Source organism: Phoenix dactylifera, chromosome 5, assembly GCF_051530095.1.
Source record: "Phoenix dactylifera cultivar Ajwa chromosome 5, Ajwa_hap1_PhDact_Kaust_v1.1, whole genome shotgun sequence".
NCBI classification, from domain to species: Eukaryota; Viridiplantae; Streptophyta; class Magnoliopsida; order Arecales; family Arecaceae; genus Phoenix; species Phoenix dactylifera.
Window position 1 is genome coordinate 28,966,630 of NC_143194.1, and position 25,081 is coordinate 28,991,710.

At 41.7% G+C, this 25,081-nt stretch overlaps 2 protein-coding genes and 2 long non-coding RNA genes across 6 annotated transcripts; 3 read left to right on the forward strand and 1 right to left on the reverse strand.

The window, feature by feature from the left end:
- Positions 1-2,787: 2,787 nt before the first annotated feature.
- Positions 2,788-4,653, forward strand: LOC120111592 (chalcone synthase-like). Its single transcript, XM_089930838.1, has 2 exons — positions 2,788-3,071; positions 3,425-4,653. Exons 1-2 carry the CDS (start codon positions 2,894-2,896, stop codon positions 4,414-4,416), a joined length of 1,170 nt encoding a protein of 389 aa, XP_089786964.1. The 5' UTR covers positions 2,788-2,893; the 3' UTR covers positions 4,417-4,653.
- Positions 4,654-8,040: 3,387 nt separating this feature from the next.
- LOC149753536 (uncharacterized) lies at positions 8,041-10,709 on the reverse strand. Of its 2 annotated transcripts, none has more exons than XR_016413282.1 (3): positions 10,577-10,709; positions 8,986-10,419; positions 8,041-8,333 (listed from the first exon to the last, which is right to left on the reverse strand). It is a non-coding gene; the product is annotated as an uncharacterized LOC149753536 (long non-coding RNA). The 2 variants fall into 2 exon arrangements; XR_016413281.1 differs by having other exon boundaries at positions 8,041-8,795.
- LOC149753537 (uncharacterized) lies at positions 9,911-13,780 on the forward strand. Of its 2 annotated transcripts, none has more exons than XR_016413284.1 (2): positions 9,911-10,051; positions 11,976-13,780. It is a non-coding gene; the product is annotated as an uncharacterized LOC149753537 (long non-coding RNA). The 2 variants fall into 2 exon arrangements; XR_016413283.1 differs by having other exon boundaries at positions 9,914-10,051; positions 11,950-13,780.
- Positions 13,781-16,570: 2,790 nt separating this feature from the next.
- On the forward strand, positions 16,571-18,331 carry LOC103700702 (chalcone synthase-like). Its single transcript, XM_088722178.2, has 2 exons — positions 16,571-16,852; positions 17,210-18,331. Exons 1-2 carry the CDS (start codon positions 16,675-16,677, stop codon positions 18,199-18,201), a joined length of 1,170 nt encoding a protein of 389 aa, XP_088578304.2. The 5' UTR covers positions 16,571-16,674; the 3' UTR covers positions 18,202-18,331.
- Positions 18,332-25,081: the final 6,750 nt, after the last annotated feature.

Here is a 25,081-nt window from a genome sequence, read left to right on the forward strand (position 1 = left end):
CACCTACTTTTGAACTGATTTTGGACTAGTTCAGACTAGTTCCTTATGCTCTCAGTTGTACTCTTTCCATTTTTGACCAATGGTTGTCCTACTAATTTTGTCTCTATAATTGATGTTTTGCATCTACTTTCTTTGTTCATCATTGCAGACTTGCAATTATGAATAAATTTGATGCCTCTTTGCCTATTTTTATCACTTTGGATAGATCCAACACATCAACTAGTTCCATTGGTGTGCAAAACGGCCAAATCTGTCGAGCTCGATGACTTAGGTTTGAAACCCAAGCAGGGACAACAAGGTGATGGCAGTCGAATTGAACCACAATATATCCTGCAAGCCTCAAATAAGTATTTGCACATATGCCATGTATGAATTAAATATTCATTGATCTAAATGTTTTATATAGTTTTAAATGCAAGTTATCTAGTTTTCGCAGCTCATAGTGCTGCCATGGAATTCGTCCCACGGATCGCTGGGATGAATAATCCCAGCTCAGATTAGGCGGAGATGGCACCTATGGGATCCATCCCAAGGACCACCAGGGATGAAAAATCCTAGCTTAGACGAGACTTGGATCGCAAGTGATGACATAATACCAGCTGAGATAAAAAAAATCCTAGCTTCAACTTGGCTCGAAGGTACTACCCGGCCTAGCTAACCGAGCATAAAACTAGCTAAGAGAGGAAATCTTAGCCAAGCTAGATTGGATCAAAGTGGCATGCCCAAGTTAACTAGTCGCGAGGAAACCCAGTCGAAGGAAGAAATCCTAGCCCAGGAAAGGTTAGATCAAAGTGGCATGTCCATCCTCATAAATCCTCGAAAAAGTCACCCTAAGGAGGAAATCCTAGTCAGGTAGGTCGGATCAAAGTGGCATGCCCAACTGGATCGGTCACGAGCAAAGCGAGCTGAGAAGAAAAAACCTAGCTCGGGATAGGCCGAGGCGACACCCATGGGATCCAACCCAATGACTGCCTAAATGAAAATCCTAGCCCATGCTAATTTGGATCGAAAGTGGCACACTCAACCTAACTATTCGCGAGCAAAGCTAGACGAGGAGGATATCTTGGCCTAGACTAGGTTGGATCAAATTTGGCACACCATGAGGACCTCAACCTTGAGCCAAAACAACTCTCAAGCCAACCTCAATAGGATCACAACCTCAGCAACACAACTTCAAGCATTTGGACAGATATTTTACAAGCATTTGGACAGTTTACTCGACAGTAAGTATCAAAGAAAATTTAATTTAATTTTTATGTGTTGAAAAATTTGGATATATCCAAGCATGAAGACGACTTCGGTTGTGCAGAAAGTTCTAGATCCATCTAGACTTAATAGCTGCTCTAGCTGACTAGGGGATAAAGGCAAGAATAAGTCGATTTCATTCGACAAGAACTCCTGCAAGGTGACTTAAAGGAGCAACCTAACAAGTTAAACTCCAGGAGGACAATAACAGCTTACAAAAAGCCGACCCCCAAGCTTAAGGCTCGAAATGCTGGACCCAAGGACAAAGATCCAAGAGCCGACCTAAATAATAGCTCTTAGGTGAAAGAGCCGACATAAATGGCTCTCAGGTCAAAGAGTCAACCTCAACTGCTCTTAGGTCCAAAATCCGATTACAATGGCCTTTAAGGCAAAGGGCCGACCTTAACGGCTCTCGATACAAGAAGTGGACCCCAATAGTTCTTAGAACAAAAAGATTTTAATGGCTCAGATCAACCGAAGATCTATATGCTTGATCACATTTCTGACTTGACGAGATGCAAAATATTTCATCGTACAAACTATCAACCATTTTGGATTCTAAATAAATCCGCCCAAATTGCCTATCAAAATGTTAGGGCTATCACCTAAAATCTTGATGAACTAAATACGTGAGCTATGATCTAAAAAAATGAGCGAGATGAGGTGGACCATTTTTTCCTAGACCGAGATGAGAAAAATGACTTTGACACAGAAGTGGAAGGGCATGTGATGTAGCTAATTAAACCTCATCTTTCAAGCATGAGCTCACACGTGGCATGTCATAAGACTAATTTCAATTGTATTCATATTTTTGAGCTGATCGAGACAAAACAAAATTTAAAGATAGTTCTCCACTTAATTTAGGACTTTGAAGAGTCCAACTAAAGTAGAATAAAAATTTTACGCCTATAAAAAAAGAAGCTATGCATCTCATATTATTCTATATCACTCTCTATGGAAAAGTAAGTGCAGCAAGCTTGCTGACAAGCCTTGCTGACGGCAAGATCCGGTTAAAAGATAACCGTAGATATATTTTTACAAAGAAAAATAACTTTTGTAGTTATAATAGCAGTTTTTTTATGAAACAGTTATTTCGGACGAGCATAACAGAATTTTGTGCAGAATTTAATTGTCAATGCATCTATTGCTTTTGCATACCATCATAATTTATACTATGTTAAATTAGTTAATTAAATTTTACCCAGCAGCGTTGCTTACGTGTTAGTGCTAAACAATTAAAGAAACAAGTACTCATTTAATTTTATCATTCAAGCTCTTCTAACCAACCTAGTAGTAGTCAACGAGCGTTACAGCCAGCAAACCCCGCATCCCTAGCCCATACGCCGCCCTCCTGTGCCAGCTACCAAAAAGGTGGCCCCGTCATCCGACGTACACAGAGCAAAAGGAGGCAGAGGTTGGTGAATAGCACGGGCCACCTTTTGGGTAGGTGGGACAGGACGTGCCGTGGCGAGATCAACGCCCAGAAAAGAGGGGGTTCCGGCCCTCATTTTATAATTCCACCCAGAGCCCAGAGGGGCTATATATATGGGAGCGAAGAGCATGCTCCTCCACACACCCCGGCGCTCTACCCTAAACAATTAAACCTTCAGCAGCCGCTGCCCATCTCTCCATCTCCCTTCCACTTAGAATGGCCAGCATCGAGTCCATTCGCAAGGCACAGAGGGCTGACGGCCCGGCCACGATCATGGCCATTGGAACCGCCAACCCTCCTCATGCCGTCGACCAGAGCACCTACGCGGACTTCTACTTCCGAATCACCAACAATGAGCACAAGCACGAGCTCAAAGAGAAGTTCAAGCGCATATGTAAGAGCTTAATTAATTGTTGCATTCCTTGGTTCCTCGTATACTTTTTTGGTATAGTACTTAGAAACCACTTTGGCACGTTCGCTCTATCTCATGACACCTAGTGAGCATGCATGCATGAATCATGATATCCGATCGTGTTCCCATCTTTCTTCCAATTATAAAAAAACAAAGAATATGGAGGGAGCTGTCCGCAACACATTTTTATCCAGATCATGCATGCATACGTATCCAAACTCTCTCAGGCATGCGACAATTAGATGATCGATATTATCATCCAAACTCATGAATGAGAGATACACATGCAAGTCGCTCGTTTTTTTTTGACGTTAGTTTGCTGCGTCGCGGTGCAGGTGAGAAATCCATGATCAAGAAGCGGTACATGTACCTCACCGAGGATGTCCTGAAGCAGAACCCGAACATGTGCGCCTACATGGCGCCCTCTCTGGATGCCCGGCAGGACATCCTGGTGGAGGAGGTGCCGAAGCTGGGGAAGGAAGCAGCCGTCAAGGCCATCAAGGAGTGGGGCCGCCCCAAGTCAAACATCACTCACCTCGTCGTCTGCTCCACCAGCGGCGTCGACATGCCCGGGGCCGACTACCAGCTCATCAGGCTCCTCGGCCTCAACCCGTCCGTCAAGCGAGTCATGCTCTACCACCAGGGCTGCTTCGCCGGCGGGACCGTGCTCCGCATCGCCAAGGACCTCGCCGAGAACAACAAGGGTGCTCGCGTGCTTGTCGTGTGCTCCGAGATCACCGTCGTCACCTTCCGAGGCACCGACGACGTCCACTTCGACAACCTCGTGGGCCAGGCCCTCTTCGCCGACGGTGCAGCGGCACTCATCGTCGGAGCGGATCCGATCCAAGGTGTCGAGAGGCCGCTCTTTCGAATGGCTTCGGCGGCTCAGCTGGTACTGCCGGACAGCGAGGGGGCCATCGAAGGCCACCTCAGGGAAGTGGGCCTCACCTTCCACCTCCTCAACCAGGTCCCCACCATTATCTCCAAGAACATCGAGAAGAGCCTGGAGGAGGCGTTCGAGCCGCTGGGTATCTCTGACTGGAATTCCTTGTTCTGGATTGCGCACCCTGGTGGCCCGGCCATACTTGACGCCTTCGAGTCCAAACTGAAGCTGAAGCCGGAGAAGCTCCGGGCGACGCGGCACGTGCTTAGCGAGTACGGGAACATGTCCAGCGCTTGCGTGTTCTTCATACTGGACGAGATGAGGAAGCGGTCGGCGAAGGAAGGGAAAGGGACCACCGGAGAGGGGCTCGACTGGGGAGTGCTCTATGGATTCGGACCAGGCCTCACCATGGAGACCGTCGTCCTCCAAAGTGTCGCTATCTAGGGTTTCAGACTCCACCATGGTTCCATTGCTACATTTTTTTATCGTTGGTTCAGTTCAAGCAGTCTTCGACCAAACAATATTTTAAAAGATTATATATGAGATATGCAATGAATAAATGATTGAATAAAAAGCCTGGTAGAGTGAAATACTCAATCAGCAAGTGTATCTTTCTTCAAGAATACCGAAGTGTTTACTCAAAGTATAAAAAAAGAGAAGAAGAATTAGTTCAGTGGGAAATCTTAATGTAAGATCCTAAGTTAAATCGCTGCCCCAGCAACGAACATTTCTCCTTTGTACTGAACTTGCTCTTCCTCTTATAGTCAATTCCTACTTTGGACGCGCGCTTGCGGTCAGAGTTCTTCTATTTCACGTCTCCTGAAATCAATTGCAACTTTTGCTTGGGCCGGAAACGTATAAACCAGGGAATTTACGGAAAAACCATTAGCCGTATCGGACTTAAAGGAAACTTTCCCTCACCAGTCAAGCTGAGGATTGTTGACTTCCTTTTTCAGAAAGTCAAGAATACGTAACCATTGCTTGAACAGTTTTTGTTTTTCTTTTGTTGAGAAGGTGCCTGAAGGCTGATTAATAACAATCCATTACAATTTTATGGTAGTCATAACAGACCCCGGCTATGGTTGTTTTATGATTATAGTAGCATCATTTAATTAAATTTAAGTGTTAGTGTTAAGGTATTTCCTTTTCTTTTGATAGTTAAGGGAGCAAGAATTACCTAATTTCATAATAATTACCTAGGTTGCTACATTTTTTTCTCGGTGCTTCAGTTCAAGCAGTCTTCGACCAAATTGACGATATTTTCAAAGATTATACAAGAGATATGCAATGAATAAATGATTGAATAAAAAGCCCGGTAGAGTGCAATACTCAATTAGAAAGTGTATCTTTCCTCAAGAATTACTGAAGTGTTTACTCAAAGTGAAAAAAAAAAAAATGAAGAATTAGTTCAGTGGGAGATCTTAATGTAAGATCCTAAATTAAATCGCTGCCACAGCAACGAACATTTCTCCTCTGTACTGAAGTGGTTGCTCTTAGTCAAGTCCTACTTTCGACGCGCGCTTGCGGTCAGAGTGCTTCTATTTCACGCCTCCTGAAATCAATTGCAACTTTTGCTTGGGCCGGAAACATATAAACCAGGGAATTTACGAAAAACCATTAGCCGTATCGGACCTTTTGCGGCTAAACAAGCATGCTTAAACGAAACTTTCCATCACCAGTCAAGCTGAGGATTTTTGACAGCCTTTTTCACAAAGTCAAGAATACGTAACCATTGCTTGAACAGTTTTTGTTTTTCTTTTGTTGACAAGGTGCCTAAAGACTGATATCATTAATAACAATCCATTATAATTTTATGGTACTCATAATAGACCCCTGCTATGGTTGTTTAATGATTATAGTAGCATCATTTAATTAAATTTAAGTGCCAGTGTTAAGGTGTTTTTTTCTTTTGAGAGTTAAGGGAGCGAGAATTACCTAATTTCACAATAATTACCTAGTTCGCAATGACTCATGCAGGAATATTTTTTAGCCCCATATTAGTTGTGCACTACGTAGACTTAAAGGAACAAAAAAAAAGAAAAAAAAAAAAGATGCAGCAAGAAAGACATTTTAAAGGAACAAGGTCGTATGTTTAATTTCAATGAACGAACAACAAATGGATTGCATAAAAACTGTATGCTAGATGCTTATCTACAAGAATAAATATATGGCAATTAATTCTTTATGAAGTATTTTTTGTCACTTAATGCACTTGTTTGGAGTACTTACTTGGTCCAAATGATGGCTATCTCCAACATGTGAAAATTAGCTCTTTTTGAAAATCGGAACACAGTTTTAATTTTATAAATTTGGAAAGGTTTTGGCCTTTCATATGGATGAAACTATATACAACTTCTTGAGATAGAGCGGGTATTATTCGTTTCTTAATATCCCAATTAGAGATAGGTCATATCATAAAAATGATTCCTATGCGTGTGTTGTATTTAATTAATGAGTAGTTAAAGATATGATGGCAAATAAAATGGTCCAACTGGCTAGTAGGCTATTAGGGTCGTCGAACCAACCATCTTTTTAATGAGCAAGTTGTGTTTCAGTTAGAAATTTGGCTCAAATATGGCTCGTTTAATTGCTAAACAAGGCAACCTAGGATAAGATAGACTTGCTTGTGCTCAATTAGATTAAACTTGGAACAAAAGAGACTAGATATTTGATATATATTAATATATATCATATATAATTTAATTATTATTTATGAATAAAATTATTTTATATCATAAATTATCATCACAATATAAAGAGTATTTTTAGCTCAAGGTATGAATGTAAAGATTTTTAAGGATTTTAGTTTTGCTTGAATTTCATAGATCATCAGCTGTTCAAGAGCAGCTCAAAATGGCTTAAATTCAAATACCGAGCTTGCGCTATGCTTCGCATGTTTGAACCTGGCTTGTTTCTGCCCCATTTAGCCAAAACAACTTTAGCATCATTTTTCACATGCCAAATGGAAACAGCTTAAAGGATGCAGGGCTCACTATTTGATGTTCCTTAGCAATCAAATCAGTCGCCCTATACAAAAAAAAAAGAAAAGAAAATAAAGATGCAGCAAGAAAGACATCTTAAAGGAACAAGACCGCATGTCTGATTTCAATGAATGAAGAACAAACGGATTGCATAAAAATTGTATACTAGATGCTTATCTACAAGACTGAATATTTGGCAATTAATTCTTTTCTGAACTGCTTCGTTCTCGGCCTGGCTGGCACTTGTTTGGAGTACTTGCTTGGTGCGCACTTGTTTGGAGTACTTGCTTGGTGCAAATGATGGTTATCTCCAACATGTGAAAATTAGCTCTTTCTGAAAAACGGAACACATCCATTTTAATTTTATAAATTTTGGAAGGTTGTGGCCTTTTAGATGGATGAAACTATATGCAACTTCGTGAGATAGACCGGATATTATTCATTTCTTATTAGTCCTAACTAGAGATAGGTCGTATCATAAAAATAATTCCTATGTGTGTGCTGTATATAATTAATGAGTAGTTAAAGATATGATGGCAAATAAAATGGTCCAACTGGCTAATAGGGTCGCCGAATCAACCATCTTTTTAACGAGCAAGTTGTGTTTCAGTTGGAAATTTGGCTCAGATATAGCCCGTTTAATTGCTAAACAAAGCAACCTAAGATAAGATAGACTTGCTTGTGCTCAATTAGATTAAACTTGGAACAAAAGAGACTAGATATTTGATATATATTAATATATATCATATATGATTTAATTATTATTTATGAATAAAATTATTTTATATCATAAATTCTCATCACAACATAAAGAGTATTTTTAAATATAATGCAGAATATCTCAAGGAATTGCGGCATATTCCCATACTCTTCAAATATCCAAATATCCCCTAGAATCAAAGATACAAGAGCATTACTCCAGAACCCAGAACCCACGGTGAAGTACAAGTATCATCCAAATTAAACCTACCAGGCTGAATTTTGGTCAGCAATCAGCTTTAACTCAGAAACCAATGAGAAGCTAAATGATCCGATTAAAAATCTAAGATAAATTTTCACGTTGATTGAGTGATCAAATTCAGACATGTAGATTGAGACAGATTTCTAAGCATTATAAATGAATAATTACTCCTCATAACAGACCAATTTGTAGGTATTACAAGTTAAAAATGTCTCCACTAAAATCAATTTGCCCGTTGATGTTTTGCAACGGTATAGAGGAGGCACAACAGCTGACCAGTAGGCTAACCATTACATAAGCCTGAACGTTGGCCCAATCAGCCCAATATCACATCAATCTGCCATGAAACCTTGCATTCAAGCAATGCTTGCGTCGGATCCAGCCACAACTGAAAACCCCCCTCCAGAAAGAGTGTAAATCTGCTACAACCATAACCGTAATAAGTTCTTACAACAATGTATGCCCAGATTTTTATTAGCTGTGCAATCATGCCCATCATCTGATTGTGCACGAACGGTGCATGTTTGAATTAAAGATGGTTTGATTAGTTAATCCTAAAAACTGATTTCCCAATTGGCACGAAGCATTCCTCGCCATGTGCATCGTAGGTTCTCCCATGTCTAACATTTAATTCTGAATGACATAATCCCAAAAACATTAAGGTTGACTATCCACTTTTCTTGGAAAAAAATAAAAATAGAGTGATTCTCAGCTCATGAAAAAGTAACTTTCCCATGTTTCTTATGGAAAAGACTTTTCCATAAAATGTGAAAATCATATTTCTATGGAAATACAACTTTTCCGTCTCTCTCCTTTGAAAACTCCAACTAAACAAGAAGCATCTCATTACTTTTCCGTTGACCACACTTTTCCTCCTTATCCTGCGAACCAAAAGAGCCCGAATGCATGAAGTAGAGTAATTTGACTTGCTTAGGTATTTCAAAATGGTCAAAACATAGTGTGATATATGAATGATGGGAGAAGAAGCATCCACAGCCAAATGCAACCGGACGGATGATAAATGAAGCAACAATAGCAAAGATATCGAATGGATCAAATTGTGCAGCGAACCTGTTCATCATGAAACGATAAGAGCACGCCTGCTTGGTTGATCGGCAGGATTCCATGGATCCTTACAGGACCACCTCATAGATATGATGCGATGAGAATCCAAAACCATACTTCCCTCGTGCAGAGACAGCTCCCAACTCTTCTTTAATCGAGCCATCTCCATGTCCGCCTAATAACATGGCGTAACTCTTTTCTGCAACAGTATTAGACTCATACAATTTTCTCCCTTAACATGAACCAGTTCATTCAAATGGACCCATGCTGTGACCTGAAGGGACATATACTTCAGGTTATATGATGAGGTAAGCCGCGTTGATCATTTGTAGAGGTGAAAGCAAGAGGGAATCAAAGTCGAGAACGGAAAGACAGTGATGGTAGTATTCCTACTAAGATGACCACTCCCTCCTGTAGGCGTTTTAACATCAAATCTTCCGCCAACAGAAAGGGATTTTGACTGGCTCAAACTTGTTCTGCAGGCCCCAGAGGTGCAATTTACATTTCCATGTCTTCTTTCAGTGGTATATCTCTATCAGTCAACTGACGATCCATATCACCGTCAATTAGGTTTTACATTTTTTGGGAGTTGAATTGAGGCTTATTTTTGCACTTATTTACATACACATAAGGTGAATTGCAAATTTGTGGCGTGCTACTATTTGGGAATAAATAAAGCCTGAGTTCCTAATGCAAACATCAAGCAAGACATGTATCTCCTCTTCACTCCCTTTTTATTAATTTGAGTTAATTTGTAACTATTGGGCCCCAATGGGCCGACGTGGACCATAGTCGGCGGCCCATCTGGAGATCCAAACCGGGAATCTTCGGATAGGAGGAGGAGACTGCGATCGCCAGCTGTTGAGCCGGTTATAACCGCTAACAGCCGTGGATACATCCAATCTCCCTCCCACTCTCCCCAAGGCAGGCTATAAAAGCCGAAGGAGTTCTTCACCGAGGCATCTTTCCCTCCTCACTGCCTCTTGCGGAGCTCCTCAGATCCACTGTCAAGCCGCCGGAGGAAGCGGGCCAGGCTGCCGGAGGAAGCTCTCCATCTCTTCCTCGGAGCTACGTAAGCCCTTGATCCCTTTCTCTCTTCATTATTCATGCTCTGTTAGATTAGATCTAGACTAGCTATGAAATCAAAAAAAAAAAAAAAAAAAAAAGAGAAGAAGAGGAAAGAATGAAAACAAAAGAGAAGAAAAAGGGGAAGAAGACGAAGAGGAGGGAAGGGGGAAGCTCTAAACTGGGGTCGGCCGTTGATCCGACACCGGCTTGATCCGTCACTGACCACAGCCGGCCCATGCCGTAGATCCTGTTCTTTCACCCGATCACTTCTTCCCCCTTTCAATCAAACCCTAACCCTAGAACCCTACCTCCCGATCCATGGGATGAGTCGTCGGCCTCAGGCCCCCTTTTTCCTTCAGTGTAACAGGATCCCTGTTCCACCGAAGGAGGTGGGAGATAAAGAGGAGAAAAGAAGAACATCAGGAGAGGAAAGAGAAAGGAAGAAGAGAAGGGGCAGAGAAGAAGAAAAGAAGAACAAAAAGAAGAAAAAGAAGAGGAGAAGAAGGAGGAGGAGGGAAGAGCCACTTACCGGTGGATCCTTGACCGCGGCGCCGCTGGCCTCGGGCCGGCCCCCTCTCGAGCTCGCCCTCCTCCCTTCCTAGGAGAAGACGAGGGGTAGAAAGAGGGAAAGAGAAGAAGTCGGGAGAAGAAAAGGGACGAGAGAGGAGAAGCTTCGGGAAGGAAGAAGAAGAGGAGAAGAAAAAGCGAAAAAGAAAGAAAACAAAAAAAAAATAATAATAATAAAAATAAAATAAAATATATAAATAAATAGTAAATAAATAAATAGAGGAAGAAGGCTGTAGGCTTCATGGGCCATGGCATCCGAGGAACTTGGGCTAAATAGGCCCAAGCTCTGATGAGATGGTTTCACCTAAATTTGGGCTATATGGGTTAGGATTTGATAATGGATTCAAAGAGCCTATACTTAAGGGCCGTGTAATGGTTAGGCTCGAATTGGGCTTGGGCCGAGCTAAGGTTTTTTTTAAAATTAACGGAAACTAAGTAGGGCTTTGTAGATTAGAACAAAATATGAGCAGAACCATTTCTAGCTTGTAATTGGGCCACGAGCCTGATTATAAATCAACTATTTATGCCACTGGGCTAAAAAGAAAATAACTCTGTAACTCAGCCTGAACCAGAAATTGAATCAGGCCATGAACCTAGTAACTGAATCAGGCAATGGGCCTGAACTAGAAACTGAATTAGACCACGGGCCTGAATAAAAAATTAGCCCAGTAACTAAATCAGGCCATGATCCTAAACCAAAAATTGAATCAGGCAATGAGCTTGAATCAGAAACTGAATCAGACCATAGGCTTGAATAAAATATTAGTCTGTAATTGGGCCATAGGTCCGAAAATGAAATATGAGTTCTTTGATGGGCTGTAAACTATGTAAAATCAAAAGAGTATTAAAAAATTTGAACTAAGAAAAGGGCGTGAATATATAGAAATAAAGTATAATAATTAAAAGTAGAAATGTAGTAGAAGAAGTAGAATAAAAGTTAAATAAATTAATAAGAAATTAAATGAGCAAGCAACAAATAATTTGATAGTTATGATATTGCTAGGTGCTAGTTGTTAGAGGATTATCATCTAAACCTAGAAATTGGTGAGCGGATTGAGATAAGTGATCCTGACATAAATCTTATTGCTTTCAAATACATGAAATTATTTGGATATGAAAATACATAGTATGTAAATTTCTTAAAACTTAGGATCAAGCATATGTTAGTAGGTGTTGCACGATTTTGGCTAAATGATATCCATCATGATTACTATATTGTGTACACATTATGATGATGTAGAAAATTGTATGTAAAATGATGTTTGTTGCATGATCATGGGTTTTATATAATATGATTCATTTTTCAATCTAATTATGATATATGATTTATGAAAGGTATGAAATGATTTATGAACTCTCAGATTGCTGTGTACGGCCCTCGTCAGCGGGTTATAATAGCACGGCATACGGTCTCACCAGCGGATTATAATAGCTCGGCATATGGCCCTCGCTAGCAGGTTATAATAGCTCGGCATTCAGCTTTGCCAACGGGTAATAGTAGTTGGTAAAGATTATGGCCCTATCATGGATAATAAATAGTGACCATAGCTGCACTATCATCTGAGGGTATGGATTTCAAAGCATGGAATAATAGCAATGTTTTATGATGCATATCCATATTTATGAATTTGCATGATTGAGCATGCATTGCTTTATTTTTAATATATGTATTATGAAATGTTTATCTTGGAATATCTGTTATTTTACTTAATTAATGTATTGAAATGGAGAATATTATGCTTGATCTGGTAAGATTGTGCACGGTTATTTACTGAGCCGTATAGCTCTCACCACTCTATTTATTTTCTTGCAAATAGAAAGGATTGCTAGGAGTAGGAAGCTTGATGTACTTCATGGGTTGGGAAAATTGACTCTAAGTTTTCAAATTTTAGAGCTATGTACTATTCCAAACACTCATAAATAAATGATTACTTTTGATATAAAATTGTTAGTATGGCTTCGTGTTATTGTGGGCAAGGGCTTGCAATAGCACGGCTGTGTCACGAGCCGGATTTAGGACATGACATAATTTATATCAGTTATGAAGCTAGTCTGATTTAAAACTTACTAAAAATCCTATTTTCAACTCTTATATGCATTCAAATCATTCCTCAATATGTCAAAAGACTCAAATTGATTTCCAAAATATATGAAAACTACAGAGCCCAAAGATTGCCTCCTTTCTTCTTCGGTTATTGATTTGTAGTTCTGAAAAAAGACTGGATGGTAAACCTTCAAAAACCCTCAAATCTAATGAATGCTTGTCTCAATTAGAGTTGCACGTAGCAGGAGCAGCAACGAAGTGTGATCCTAGAAAATTATAGGAAGCAGGGCTTAGGAGCATTGAAAAAATTAGGATCATACTTATTGAAAATAAGGAAGCCTAAAAATAGCAGTTTTTTAAACAAAAGAAAATGATGTAGATAAAATCAGGCACTCAAAGAAGGAAGCAAAAGATTAATCTAAAATCTTCTTAGCACTAACGTGGCTGTGCCTAGTTTTCCTGCTTTCCCTTTGCAATTCATTTCTGGGCATTAACCAAGAAGCAATGAGAATAAAATTTTCATTTGTTTAATATGTTTCATTTCTTTCTATCGCTTATCCAACTGAAACACCGTATCATAGAGAATCTAGCAAAAAGAACAAACAAGATTTAAAGAATGCACGAATCGTCCTATGCCCTGAAACTATCTTTTAAGTAATGGGAAATATCTTTATGGTGGAAAACAACCTCTTAAGTTTAACTCTTAGGGCTAAGCTAAATAGGCCAATGGATCTTAGTAACAGTTAGGATATGAATCGTGTGGGTAACTTTCAAGTCATACATATCATCCACACCGATATCATATTTGCAACTTAACATGTCATCCAATGAATACTGGGATGCTTTCAGCCTTTCACGATGTTCTCTTGACAAAATTGGCATCTCACTACTCTGATTAAAAAACATGCTTTTGAATACCGAAATCAGTTATCATCATTAACAATCTTTCCAATGATTTAAATAGAACTCTCATATATTTAATTGGGTCTAATAAAAACAAGAATCCTTCTCTAACATTGCCAAGCACAAATTTTAGGCTTTCCCCCGGCAAAAGAACAAAGAAGCACTCTTAACAACAATGATAATGAAAGCCAAAAAGGAGCGAACAAAAAATTGGGGGGGGGGGGGGGGCAAAACCTTCAATTTTTAGTTCAAGAAATGCCTCAAGCCATCCCCCACAAAAAGAAGGAAATTTGAAGCTAATGATCCGCCAAAGAATCAAAAAAACCGATTGAAGAATTTCAAGAAGACAAAAAAGGATCAATGATGTGAGCGTCATGTGCACGAGACATGACTATGAGCCCAATTTCAAGGCTCCTTGGTACTTTAAAACCTTGCTCCACCGTCAACTCTCTTCTGCAATGTCTCTCCCACGGTGTCTCTATTCCAACAAGCCACATCATCCCCGCCACATTGTCCCTGGCTAGCACCATGTTGCCGACCCCAAAGGCCGCACCCTCATGATCGCACCAATTGAGATGTAGAAGCTCATGCCGATGGTAGCCAAGTTAAAGCCCATCCTCATCCCCAAGGCCGAGCTTAATCGCCACCATTGGGAAGCTGTCACCATCACCGTTGTTGCCTCAACGTACCTCTCCATTGAGAGATCCTATGCCACTATCCCTCTTTGCTTGGAGATCCTGCACCGCCATCCCTCTCCGCTGAGAGATCTTATGTCATCGTCCCTCTCCACTGAGAGATTCGTGCTGCCATATGCTTCTCTCTACCAAGTGTCCCATCATGATGATAACAGCTGAGCGTGCAAAACTAATCAAGAGGATTCCTCCGCAACCTATTTCTCTTCCATGATCGTTCTCAAGGATCGTCTTCTCCTTGAGCACCGCTTCTTGCCATCCAAGTCACCAAATTGGCTGATAGCGACATCTTCATCCGTTGCTCCCTCCTCACCAGATTGGTCTGAACTGGTCTAATTCCTATGACCGCCCCATTTTTAAACAGATTTTGGACTAGTTCAGACTAGTTCTTTATGTTCTCGGGTGTACTCTTTCCATTTTTGACCTATGTTTGTCCTACTAATTTTGCCTCTATAATTGATGTTTTGCATCTACTTTATTTGTTCATCATTGCAGACTTGACAATTATGAACAAATTTGATGTCCCTCGGCCAATTTTTATCACTTTGGATAGATCCAACACATTAACTACTTCCATGGGCGTGCAAAATGGCCAAATCCGCCTAGCTCGATGACTCAGATTTGAAACCTAAGCGGGGCAACAAGGTGATGGCAGCCGAATTGAACCACAATATATCCTACATGCCTCAATTATTTGCACGTATGCCTTGTATGAATTGAATATTCATTGATCTAAACGTTTGGATTGGTTTTAAATGCAAGATATCTAGTTTTCGCAGCTCACGACGCCACTATGAAATTCGTCCTAAGGATTGCTGGAAGGAATAGTCCCAGCTCAGACTAGGCCGAGATGACACCTATGGGATTCATCCCAAGGACCACTAGGATGAATAATTCTAGCTCACACGAGACTTGGATCGCAAGTGATGATATAACACCAGCTGAGATAAGAATAATCTTAGCTTCAACTTGGCTCGAAGGTACTACTTGGCCTGGCTAACCGAGCATAAAACTAGCTAAGTGAGGAAATCTTAGCCCAAGCTAGATCTAATCAAAGTGGCATGCCTGACATAACTAGTCATGAGGAAACCTAGTCGACGGAAAAATCTTAGCTCGGGCTAGGTTAGATCAAAGTGGCACGTCTGACTTGATAGGTCCTGCGAAAAGCCACCCTAAGGAGGAAATACTAGCCAGGTAGGTCAGATCAAAGTGCCATGCCCAACTGGATCGGTCACGAGCAAAGCGAGATGAGGAGAAAAAACCTAGCTCAGGGTAGGCCGACTTTAATAACTCTGAGGTCAAAGAGCCGACTTAAATCCTGATGAACTAAATACATGAGCTATGATTAAAAAAATGAGCAGGATGAGGTGGACCATGTTTGAACGTATCTACTTTCCTAGAGACCGAGCTAAGAAGAATGGCTCGAACATGGAAGTAGAGGGGCATGTGATGTAGCTAAACCTCATCTTCCTACCATGGGCTAACATATGGCATGTCATGAGACTAATTTCAATTATACTCATATTTCTGGGCTGATCGAAGCAAAAAAAAGTCTAGAAACAGTTCTCCACTTAACTTAGGACTTTGAAGAGTCTAACTCCAGTAGAATAAAAATTTTACGTCTATAAAAAAGGGGCTATGCATCTCATATTATTCTATATCACTCTATTCTTTTTAGTTTTCTATTTTACAATGCTCTGTCTGGCTTCAGCATCGGAGGCCCCTCAGTCGGATCAGCTCTGGTTGTGAGTAGATTGACCGACACTCTCTAAGCATTCATTGTCACCAGATCAGATTAAAAGTAACCGTAGATATATTTTTACAAAGAAAAATAACTTTTGTAGTTATAATAGCAGTTTTTTATGAAACAGTTATCTCGGCCTGGAGAATGTTGTGCAGAATTTAATTGCCAATGCATCTATTGCTTTTGCTTATCATCATATTTTAACTATTTCGTATGATTTAATTAAATTTTACCCAGTAGCATTGCTTACGCACCAGGGCTAACAATTAAAGAAACAAGTAGTTATTTAATTAATTTAATGATTCAAGCTCTTCTAACCAACCTAGTAGTAGTCAACCAGCATTACAGCCAGCAAACCCCGCATCCCTAGACCATACGCCGCCCTACCGTCCCACCTACCAAAAAGGTAGCCCCGTCATCCGACGTACGTAGAGCACGAAGAAGGCCGAGGTTGGTGGATAGCACGGGCAATCTTTTGGGTAGATGGGACAGGACGTGCCGTGGCGAGATCAACGCCCAGAAAAGAGGGGGTTCCGCCCCTCATTTTATAATTCCACACAGAGAGGCTATATATATGGGAGCCAAGAGCATGCCCCTCCACACTCCTCGGCGCTCTACCCTAAACAATTAAACCTTCAGCAGCCGCTGCCCATCTCTCCATCGCCCTTCCACTTAGAATGGCCAGCATCGAGTCCATTCGCAAGGCACAGAGGGCTGACGGCCCGGCCACGATCATGGCCATCGGAACCGCCAACCCTCCTCATGCCGTCGACCAGAGCACCTACGCGGACTTCTACTTCCGAATCACCAACAATGAGCACAAGCACGAGCTCAAAGAGAAGTTCAAGCGCATATGTAAGAGCTTAATTAATTGTTGCATTCCTTGGTTCCTCGTATACTTTTTTGGTATAGTACTTAGAAACCACTTTGGCACGTTCGCTCTATCTCATGACACCTAGTGAGCATGCATGCATGAATCATGATATCCGATCGTGTTCCCATGCATCTTTCTTCCAATTATAAAAAAACAAAGAATATGGAGGGAGCTGTCCGCAACACATTTTTATCCAGATCATGCATGCATACGTATCCAAACTCTCTCAGGCATGCGACAATTAGATGATCGATATTATCATCCAAACTCATGAATGAGAGATACACATGCAAGTCGCTCGTTTTTTTTTGACGTTAGTTTGCTGCGTCGCGTTGCAGGTGAGAAATCCATGATCAAGAAGCGGTACATGTACCTCACCGAGGATGTCCTGAAGCAGAACCCGAACATGTGCGCCTACATGGCGCCCTCTCTGGATGCCCGGCAGGACATCCTGGTGGAGGAGGTGCCGAAGCTGGGGAAGGAAGCAGCCGTCAAGGCCATCAAGGAGTGGGGCCGCCCCAAGTCAAACATCACTCACCTCGTCGTCTGCTCCACCAGCGGCGTCGACATGCCCGGGGCCGACTACCAGCTCATCAGGCTCCTCGGCCTCAACCCGTCCGTCAAGCGAGTCATGCTCTACCACCAGGGCTGCTTCGCCGGCGGGACCGTGCTCCGCATCGCCAAGGACCTCGCCGAGAACAACAAGGGTGCTCGCGTGCTTGTCGTGTGCTCCGAGATCACCGTCGTCACCTTCCGAGGCACCGACGACGTCCACTTCGACAACCTCGTGGGCCAGGCCCTCTTCGCCGACGGTGCAGCGGCACTCATCGTCGGAGCGGATCCGATCCAAGGTGTCGAGAGGCCGCTCTTTCGAATGGCTTCGGCGGCTCAGCTGGTACTGCCGGACAGCGAGGGGGCCATCGAAGGCCACCTCAGGGAAGTGGGCCTCACCTTCCACCTCCTCAACCAGGTCCCCACCATTATCTCCAAGAACATCGAGAAGAGCCTGGAGGAGGCGTTCGAGCCGCTGGGTATCTCTGACTGGAATTCCTTGTTCTGGATTGCGCACCCTGGTGGCCCGGCCATACTTGACGCCTTCGAGTCCAAACTGAAGCTGAAGCCGGAGAAGCTCCGGGCGACGCGGCACGTGCTTAGCGAGTACGGGAACATGTCCAGCGCTTGCGTGTTCTTCATACTGGACGAGATGAGGAAGCGGTCGGCGAAGGAAGGGAAAGGGACCACCGGAGAGGGGCTCGACTGGGGAGTGCTCTATGGATTCGGACCAGGCCTCACCATGGAGACCGTCGTCCTCCAAAGTGTCGCTATCTAGGGTTTTAGACTCCACCATGGTTCCATTGCTACATTTTTTTATCGTTGGTTCAGTCCAAGCAGTCGTCGACCAAACAATATTTTAAAAGATTATATATGAGATATGCAATAAATAAATGATTGAATAAAAAGCCTGGTAGAGTGAAATACTCAATCAGCAAGTGTATCTTTCTTCAAGAATACCGAAGTGTTTACTCAAAGTATAAAAAAAAAGAAGAAGAATTAGTTCGGTGGGAAATCTTAATGTAAGATCCTAAGTTAAATCGCTGCCCCAGCAACGAACATTTCTTCTTTGTACTGAACTTGCTCTTCCTCTTATAGTCAATTCCTACTTTGGACGCGCGCTTGCGGTCAGAGTTCTTCTATTTCACGTCTCCCGAAATCAATTGCAACTTTTGCTTGGGCCGGAAACGTATAAACCAGGGAATTTACGGAAAAACCATTAGCCGTATCGGACTTAAAGGAAACTTTCCCTCACCAGTCAAGCTGAGGATTGTTGACTTCCTTTTTCAGAAAGTCAAGAATACGTAACCATTGCTTGAACAGTTTTTGTTTTTCTTTTGTTGAGAAGGTGCCTAAAGGCTGATTAATAACAATCCATTACAATTTTATGGTAGTCATAACAGACCCCGGCTATGGTTGTTTTATGATTATAGTAGCATCATTTAATTAAATTTAAGTGTTAGTGTTAAGGTATTTCCTTTTCTTTTGATAGTTAAGGGAGCAAGAATTACCTAATTTCATAATAATTACCTAGGTCGCTATGAGCCCTCAAGCAGGAATATTTTTTTAGCCCCATATTAGTTATGCACTACGTAGATTTAAATATCTGTAGAAGGCCAAGAAACCCAACTAATATCTTTTGACTAATCCTTTTAAATAAAAAAGGCGTCAAAATGAGATCCAATATATGTTTGTATAGGCTAGGAGATATACTATAACATGCATGGGCTCATTTCAATTGACTACGAGCTAATTATATGGTGTTTATGATTAGATTTATAGCACTTGATAGAGGAAAAAATGGATCATTCAGCCCACAACTAAAAGGCCGCTCGGTTTCGGCTAAGTAAACACCAACGATGAATGACCGAATCTTCACTTCGGCCCAGGGACAGCTCGTCCTCGGAACTCCGCTTAAAGCTCCACCAACTCCAGACAGACGTCCACCCATCCCGACCAAGTTTGGGATGCCAAACCCCCAACGATACGCTCCGACCCTCGAGCTCGGGACGCTCCTCCGAGCATACCTCGGAATCCGGAAAACCGAGCTACTCACAGTATCTGCTAAGCCAACCTCGTTAAACGCATGATGCGACTACTTAAGAAGTTCGGCCTCATTAATGACCGCACCCATATGTGGCCCTATGCCCACCTACGTGGCCATACTCCACCACACTGCCATGTCATGTCTCCATAACCGGCCAACGGCAGTCAGACGATACCCTGCCTACTCCGGCCATAGCCTGCTGTGACTGTCAACGCCCTACCGTTCTCAAGAACGGGCTACCACACGTCACCAGCCAACCTGAGCTGCGCGCCATAAGGCTCAGAGCCATGCCCCCTCATGATAGGAACTGACAGTACCTCCATCACCTGGGTTACTCCACCGAGGCTATAAATAGCTCGGTCAGGTAATTTCCAAGGGACCTTTGGCCGGACCAAATTTACCCACTCTAACTTGATCGTCGGATGGTCCTCACCGGGAATACCGATGAGGCTTTGCGCAGGTCCGAGGCCGTTGCACAGGAGGTGGCTCTCGTCTTTCCCTTTCCAGCACCGGCGGCTCCCTCGGCTCCCCCGGCGTGGTCACCTTCGGGCCAGATTTGAACCACAATAGCACTCATGATTGGATTTGAATAGATATAGATCCTAAGACTGGCAAGGATGTTAAGGCTTAAATGAAGGAAGTATATCGGGACTTGCATGAGCATGTGTTCAGTCTTACATGGATAACAGATAGATCTTCATACTTATACAAGGCTAAAGAATCAAATAATATCTTCTGATTAGCTTTTTAGGTGAGTTACTGCATTGTTGCAATCTCGGTGCTTGGATGCATTCTAAACTCAACCCAAAATTCTTGATTGCGAAGTTAAGGAGCATGACCATTAGCATAAGCCAAAGCTTGGACATTTATGCCTTTGGTTTCTTTTCAAAATGTTCAATAGACATAGTCTGATGTTCCTTAACAATCAAATCTATCGCCCTACACACACAAAAAAAAAAGTAAAGATGGAGCAAGAAAGACATCTTAAAGGAACAAGGTCGTATGTTTGATTTCAATGAATGAACAACAAACAGATTGCATAAAAACTGTATGCTAAATGTTTATCTACATGACTGAATATATGGCAATTAATTCTTTATGAAGTATTTTTTTTGTGGCTTAATGCGCTTGTTTGGAGTATTTGCTCGGTCCAAATGATGGCTATCTCCAACATGTGAAAATTAGCTCTTTCTGAAAATCAGAACACATCTTTTTTAATTTTATAAATTTTGGAAGGTATTGGCCTTTTAGATGGATGAAACTATATACAGCTTCTTTAGATAGACCAGATATTATTCGTTTCTTATTAGTCCCAATTAGAGATAGGTCATATCATAAAAATGATTCCTATGCGTGTGTTGTATTTAATTAATGAGTAGTTAAAGATATGATGGTAAATAAAATGGTCTAACTGGCTATTAGGCTATTAGGATCGCCGAACCAACCATCTTTTTAATGAGCAAGTTGTGTTTCAGTTGGAATTAAATTTAGCTCTGATATGGCCCATTTAACTGCTAAACAAGGCAACCTAGGATAAGTAAGACTTGCTTAGTACTCAATTAGATTAAACTTGGAACAAAAGAGACTAGATATTTGATATATATTAATATATATCATATATAATTTGATTATTATTTATAAATAAAATTATTTCATATCATAAATTATCATCACAATATAAAGAGTATTTTTAGCTCAAGGTATGAATGAAAAGGTTTTTAGGGATTTTAGTTTGGCTTGAATTTCGTAGATCATCAGCTGTTCAAGACTAGCTCAAATACCGAGCTTTCGCTATGCTTAGGCATGTTTTTTAGCCATAACAACTTTAGCATCACTTTTCACATGCCAAATGGAAACAGCTTAAGCATGTGGATCATACGACAAAATCAGAGCGATGGAGACAGGGCCACCAAACAGGATCAGTCAAGAAAGGTGTAAGAAAACCATATTGCCTTGTCCCACTTTTGATTTTGCCGAGCCACGAAAGGTGTTCAAGTCAATGAAAGTCCAATGTTTCTTTTGATTTTTTTTTTTTCTGGCTTATCACTTTCATTTTGGATACATTGTAATTTGAACCTACTCATATATACATTTGTTTAGCGCGAGCAGAGTTGCATATTTACCTCATCTTGGAAAAACTGTCCTTGCTTCCCACGAATTCCTAGATTCACAACCAAAGAGGCCGTCAAACAAATACAAAATTAAGGCACAGCATGGAACAGAAACCGAGTTGCATCACCCTAAAATATGAATTATAAAACGTATCAATTGGAGACTGGCCAAATCGGTGAAGACATCCCATCATAAAGTACAAGATGGAACCCCACATCGAACGCCATATCGCGGGCGTGCCCACTCGGAAGCCATCTCTTCCAATGAGAAAGTTAGTTACCACGAGGACATCTTAATCTCAGCTAACAAATAATTATTGGAAATATTAGTCATACAAACATGTGCTCTAGCTTTAGAAAGCCAAGCACGTTTCCTGGGTCTTAAAAAACTGCTAGTTATTTTGGTTATGAGGCAGTTACTGTACACAACATCATGTAAGGTGACTCTCAATGTACGAAAAACTAAATGCAGGATGACCTGACGTAAACAACTGTTGAAAAGTCAATTCAAAAAGAGAAGAGGCCAAAAAAAAGAAGTAGAAGGAGGCAAAAATTCTTGACCCAGACCAGACACGTGGTTGGTTTGGAATTGAGTTATGACCAGCCCAGTCAACTTTTCCCGTCCATAGAAAAAGACAGGAATTGAACGGTCTGAATACCCTAATTCTTTATCACATATGGGGGGATACAAATGGGCCTGGCCCAGGCCAAAGGTCGGCAAAATATTCCACAGATGCGGCCCGAAATCCTAACAAAGAACAATGTCAGAGCAGGCCCTCAGGCGGGCACATTTGCTCCCTAAATACTAAGGGCTTAGCAAGAAGTCTTTAGGGCCGCGTTTGGTTCGTGACAGGAAGCAGAATTGATTGGAATGGAAATCGGAATGGCCATAACTCCCGACGTATTTGGTACATGATTGGAATCGGAATAGGTTTTGAATTAGGAGAGAATAAGGATTGGGTTTTAAAGGATTGGGGCATATTTCCATACCTTCTCCATAATCGGAACAAAAAAGGTACTCCACCCAACCAAATGGTTAGAATAGAAGTTATTCGTTCCCATTTCTGTTCCAAACTCCAACTCTCCCCCATAATCCAAATATCGCCAAACGGTACATTCCATCATCTGATTGTGCACGAACGGTGCATGTTTGAATTAAAGATGGTTTGATTGGTTAGTCCTAAAAACTGATTTCCCAAATGGCACGAAGCATTCCTCGCCATGTGTATCGTCGTAGGTTCTCCCATGTATGGCATTTAATTCTGGATGACATAATCACAAAACCATGAATGCTTAGATATTTCAAAATGGTGGAAACATAGTGTGATATATGAATGATACGAGAATGGATCAGATTGTGCAGTGAACCTGTTCATGATGAAACCATAAGAGCACGCCTGCTTGGTTGATCGACAGGATTCCATGCATGGATCCTTCCAGGACCACCTCATAGATATGATGCGACGAGACTCCAAAACCATACTTCCCTCATGCAGGGACAGCTCCCAACTCTTCTTTAATCGAGCCTCCATGCCCGCCTAATAACATGGCGTAACTCTTTTCTGCAACAGTAGTAGACTTACACAGTTTTCTCCCTTAACATGAACCAGTTCATTCAAATGGACCCATGCTGTGACCCGAAGGGACATATACTTTAGGTTATATGATGAGGTAAGCTGCATTGATCATTCGTAGAGGCGAAAGCAAGAGGGAATCAAAGTCGAGAACAGAAAGACAGTGATGGCTGTATTCCTACTAAGATGACCACTCCCTCATGTAAGCTCTTTAACATAAGTTCTTCCACCAACAGAAAGGGATTTTGACTCGCTTAAACTTGTTCTGCAGGCCCCAGAGGTGCAATTTACATTTCCATGTCTTCTTTCAATTGCATATCTCCATCAGTCATATGCCGATCCATATCACCATCAATTAGGTTTTACATGTTTTGGGAGTTGGGTTGAGGCTTATTTTTGCACTTATTTACATACATTGAAGGTGAATTGCAAATTTGTGGTGTGCTACTATTTGAGAATAAATAAAGCCTGAGTTCCTATGCATACATCAAGCCAGAAATGTATCTCCTCTTCAAATTCTGCCCCCTCTCTCTCTCCTTCTCTATCTCCTTCTTCTCCTCAATGTCGCCGGCCCTCCTTTTTTTTTTTTTTTTGTTTTGGGAGGCAGCCCGTGGCTGCCCAGCCACCCGTGGCCGTGCTCCCCAGCCATCGCTGCGACCCACCAGAACAAAAAAAGAGGAAGGAGCGGCCATGGCCGCCGCCTCCCCGGCAGGCGCCGCAGCCCGCCGTCCCGGCCCCCTCCCGAGGCCCCCCTCCCCCCGCGGCCCGCCGTCCCGGCCCCCTCCCGAGCCCCCCTCCCCTCGCGGTCGCCACAGCCGGCCGTCCCGGCCTCCTCCCGAGCCCCCCTCCCCCCGCGACCCGCCGTCCCGGCCCCCTCCCGAGCCCCCCTCCCCCCGCGGTCGCCACAGCCCGCCGTCCCGGCCTCCTCCCAAGCCCCCCTCCCCCCGCGGTCGCCGGGGCCCACCGTCCCACTCCCCTCCCGGGCCTCCTCCCGCGGCCGCCGCGACCCGGCCCTCTTCCGGCGCCACCGGCCTCGCGGGAGAAGAAAGGAGAAGAAGGAAAAGGAGGAAGGAAGGAGAAGAAGAGAAGAAAAAAGAAAGGGAAAGAAAAAGAAGAAAAAGGAAAGAAAAAAAAGGAAAAAAAAAGAAAAAAAAGAAAATAAATAAATAAATAAATAAATAAATATGTATATAAATGAAAGAATAAATAAATAAATAAATAAATAAAAATATTAGTAATTATTTAACTAATTTTTTCATCTAGCTAGAAAATTTGTTAGAGAAATAAATGGTCATCAAAAGAGTGAAAAATTAATTTATACTAATAATTATAATATTTTATACATTTATTATTGCATTATACTATAAATAAAATAAAATATAATATTATGTTATGTTAAATAATTTAATATTATATCAAATTATTATCCTATAGTATACAATGTTATAGTACTATGTTATAATAATATAATATTATATTACATTAATATTAGACTATATCATATATTTATGTATTAATATATATTATATTTTATTATGCACTATTGTATAATACTACTAATGTCTTTTATGGTCATTTTGTCATACAAAAGTACTTTCTCAGTTTGTTTACCAAACAAATGTTAAAGCGCCACAGCACTTTAGAAATGTAGTTACCAAACAGCAAACAGCTTTTTATAAAAGCTCTACTTCCAACAGCTCTACTTCGAACAGCTCTACTTCCAACAGCTCTATTGCCAACAGCTCCCCCAAACAGGGCCTAAATATCCTGTTTTCAACTCTTTTATGCATTCAAATCATTCCTCAATATGTCAAAAGACTCAAATTGATTTCCAAAATATATGAAAACCACAATGCCCAAAGATTGCCTCCTTTCTTCTTCAGTTACTGATTTGTGGTCAGATTTGTTCTGAAAAAAGACTGGAAG

Excerpts from the sequence above, each read along its gene's own strand:
- LOC120111592 (XM_089930838.1), top strand. The coding sequence starts at position 2,894 with ATGGCCAGCATCGAGTCCATTCGCAAGGCACAGAGGGCTGACGGCCCG. Across the intron at positions 3,072-3,424 it reads AGAGAAGTTCAAGCGCATAT|GTGAGAAATCCATGATCAAG; the intron begins GTAAGAGCTTAA and ends GTCGCGGTGCAG.
- LOC103700702 (XM_088722178.2), top strand. The coding sequence starts at position 16,675 with ATGGCCAGCATCGAGTCCATTCGCAAGGCACAGAGGGCTGACGGCCCG. Across the intron at positions 16,853-17,209 it reads AGAGAAGTTCAAGCGCATAT|GTGAGAAATCCATGATCAAG; the intron begins GTAAGAGCTTAA and ends GTCGCGTTGCAG.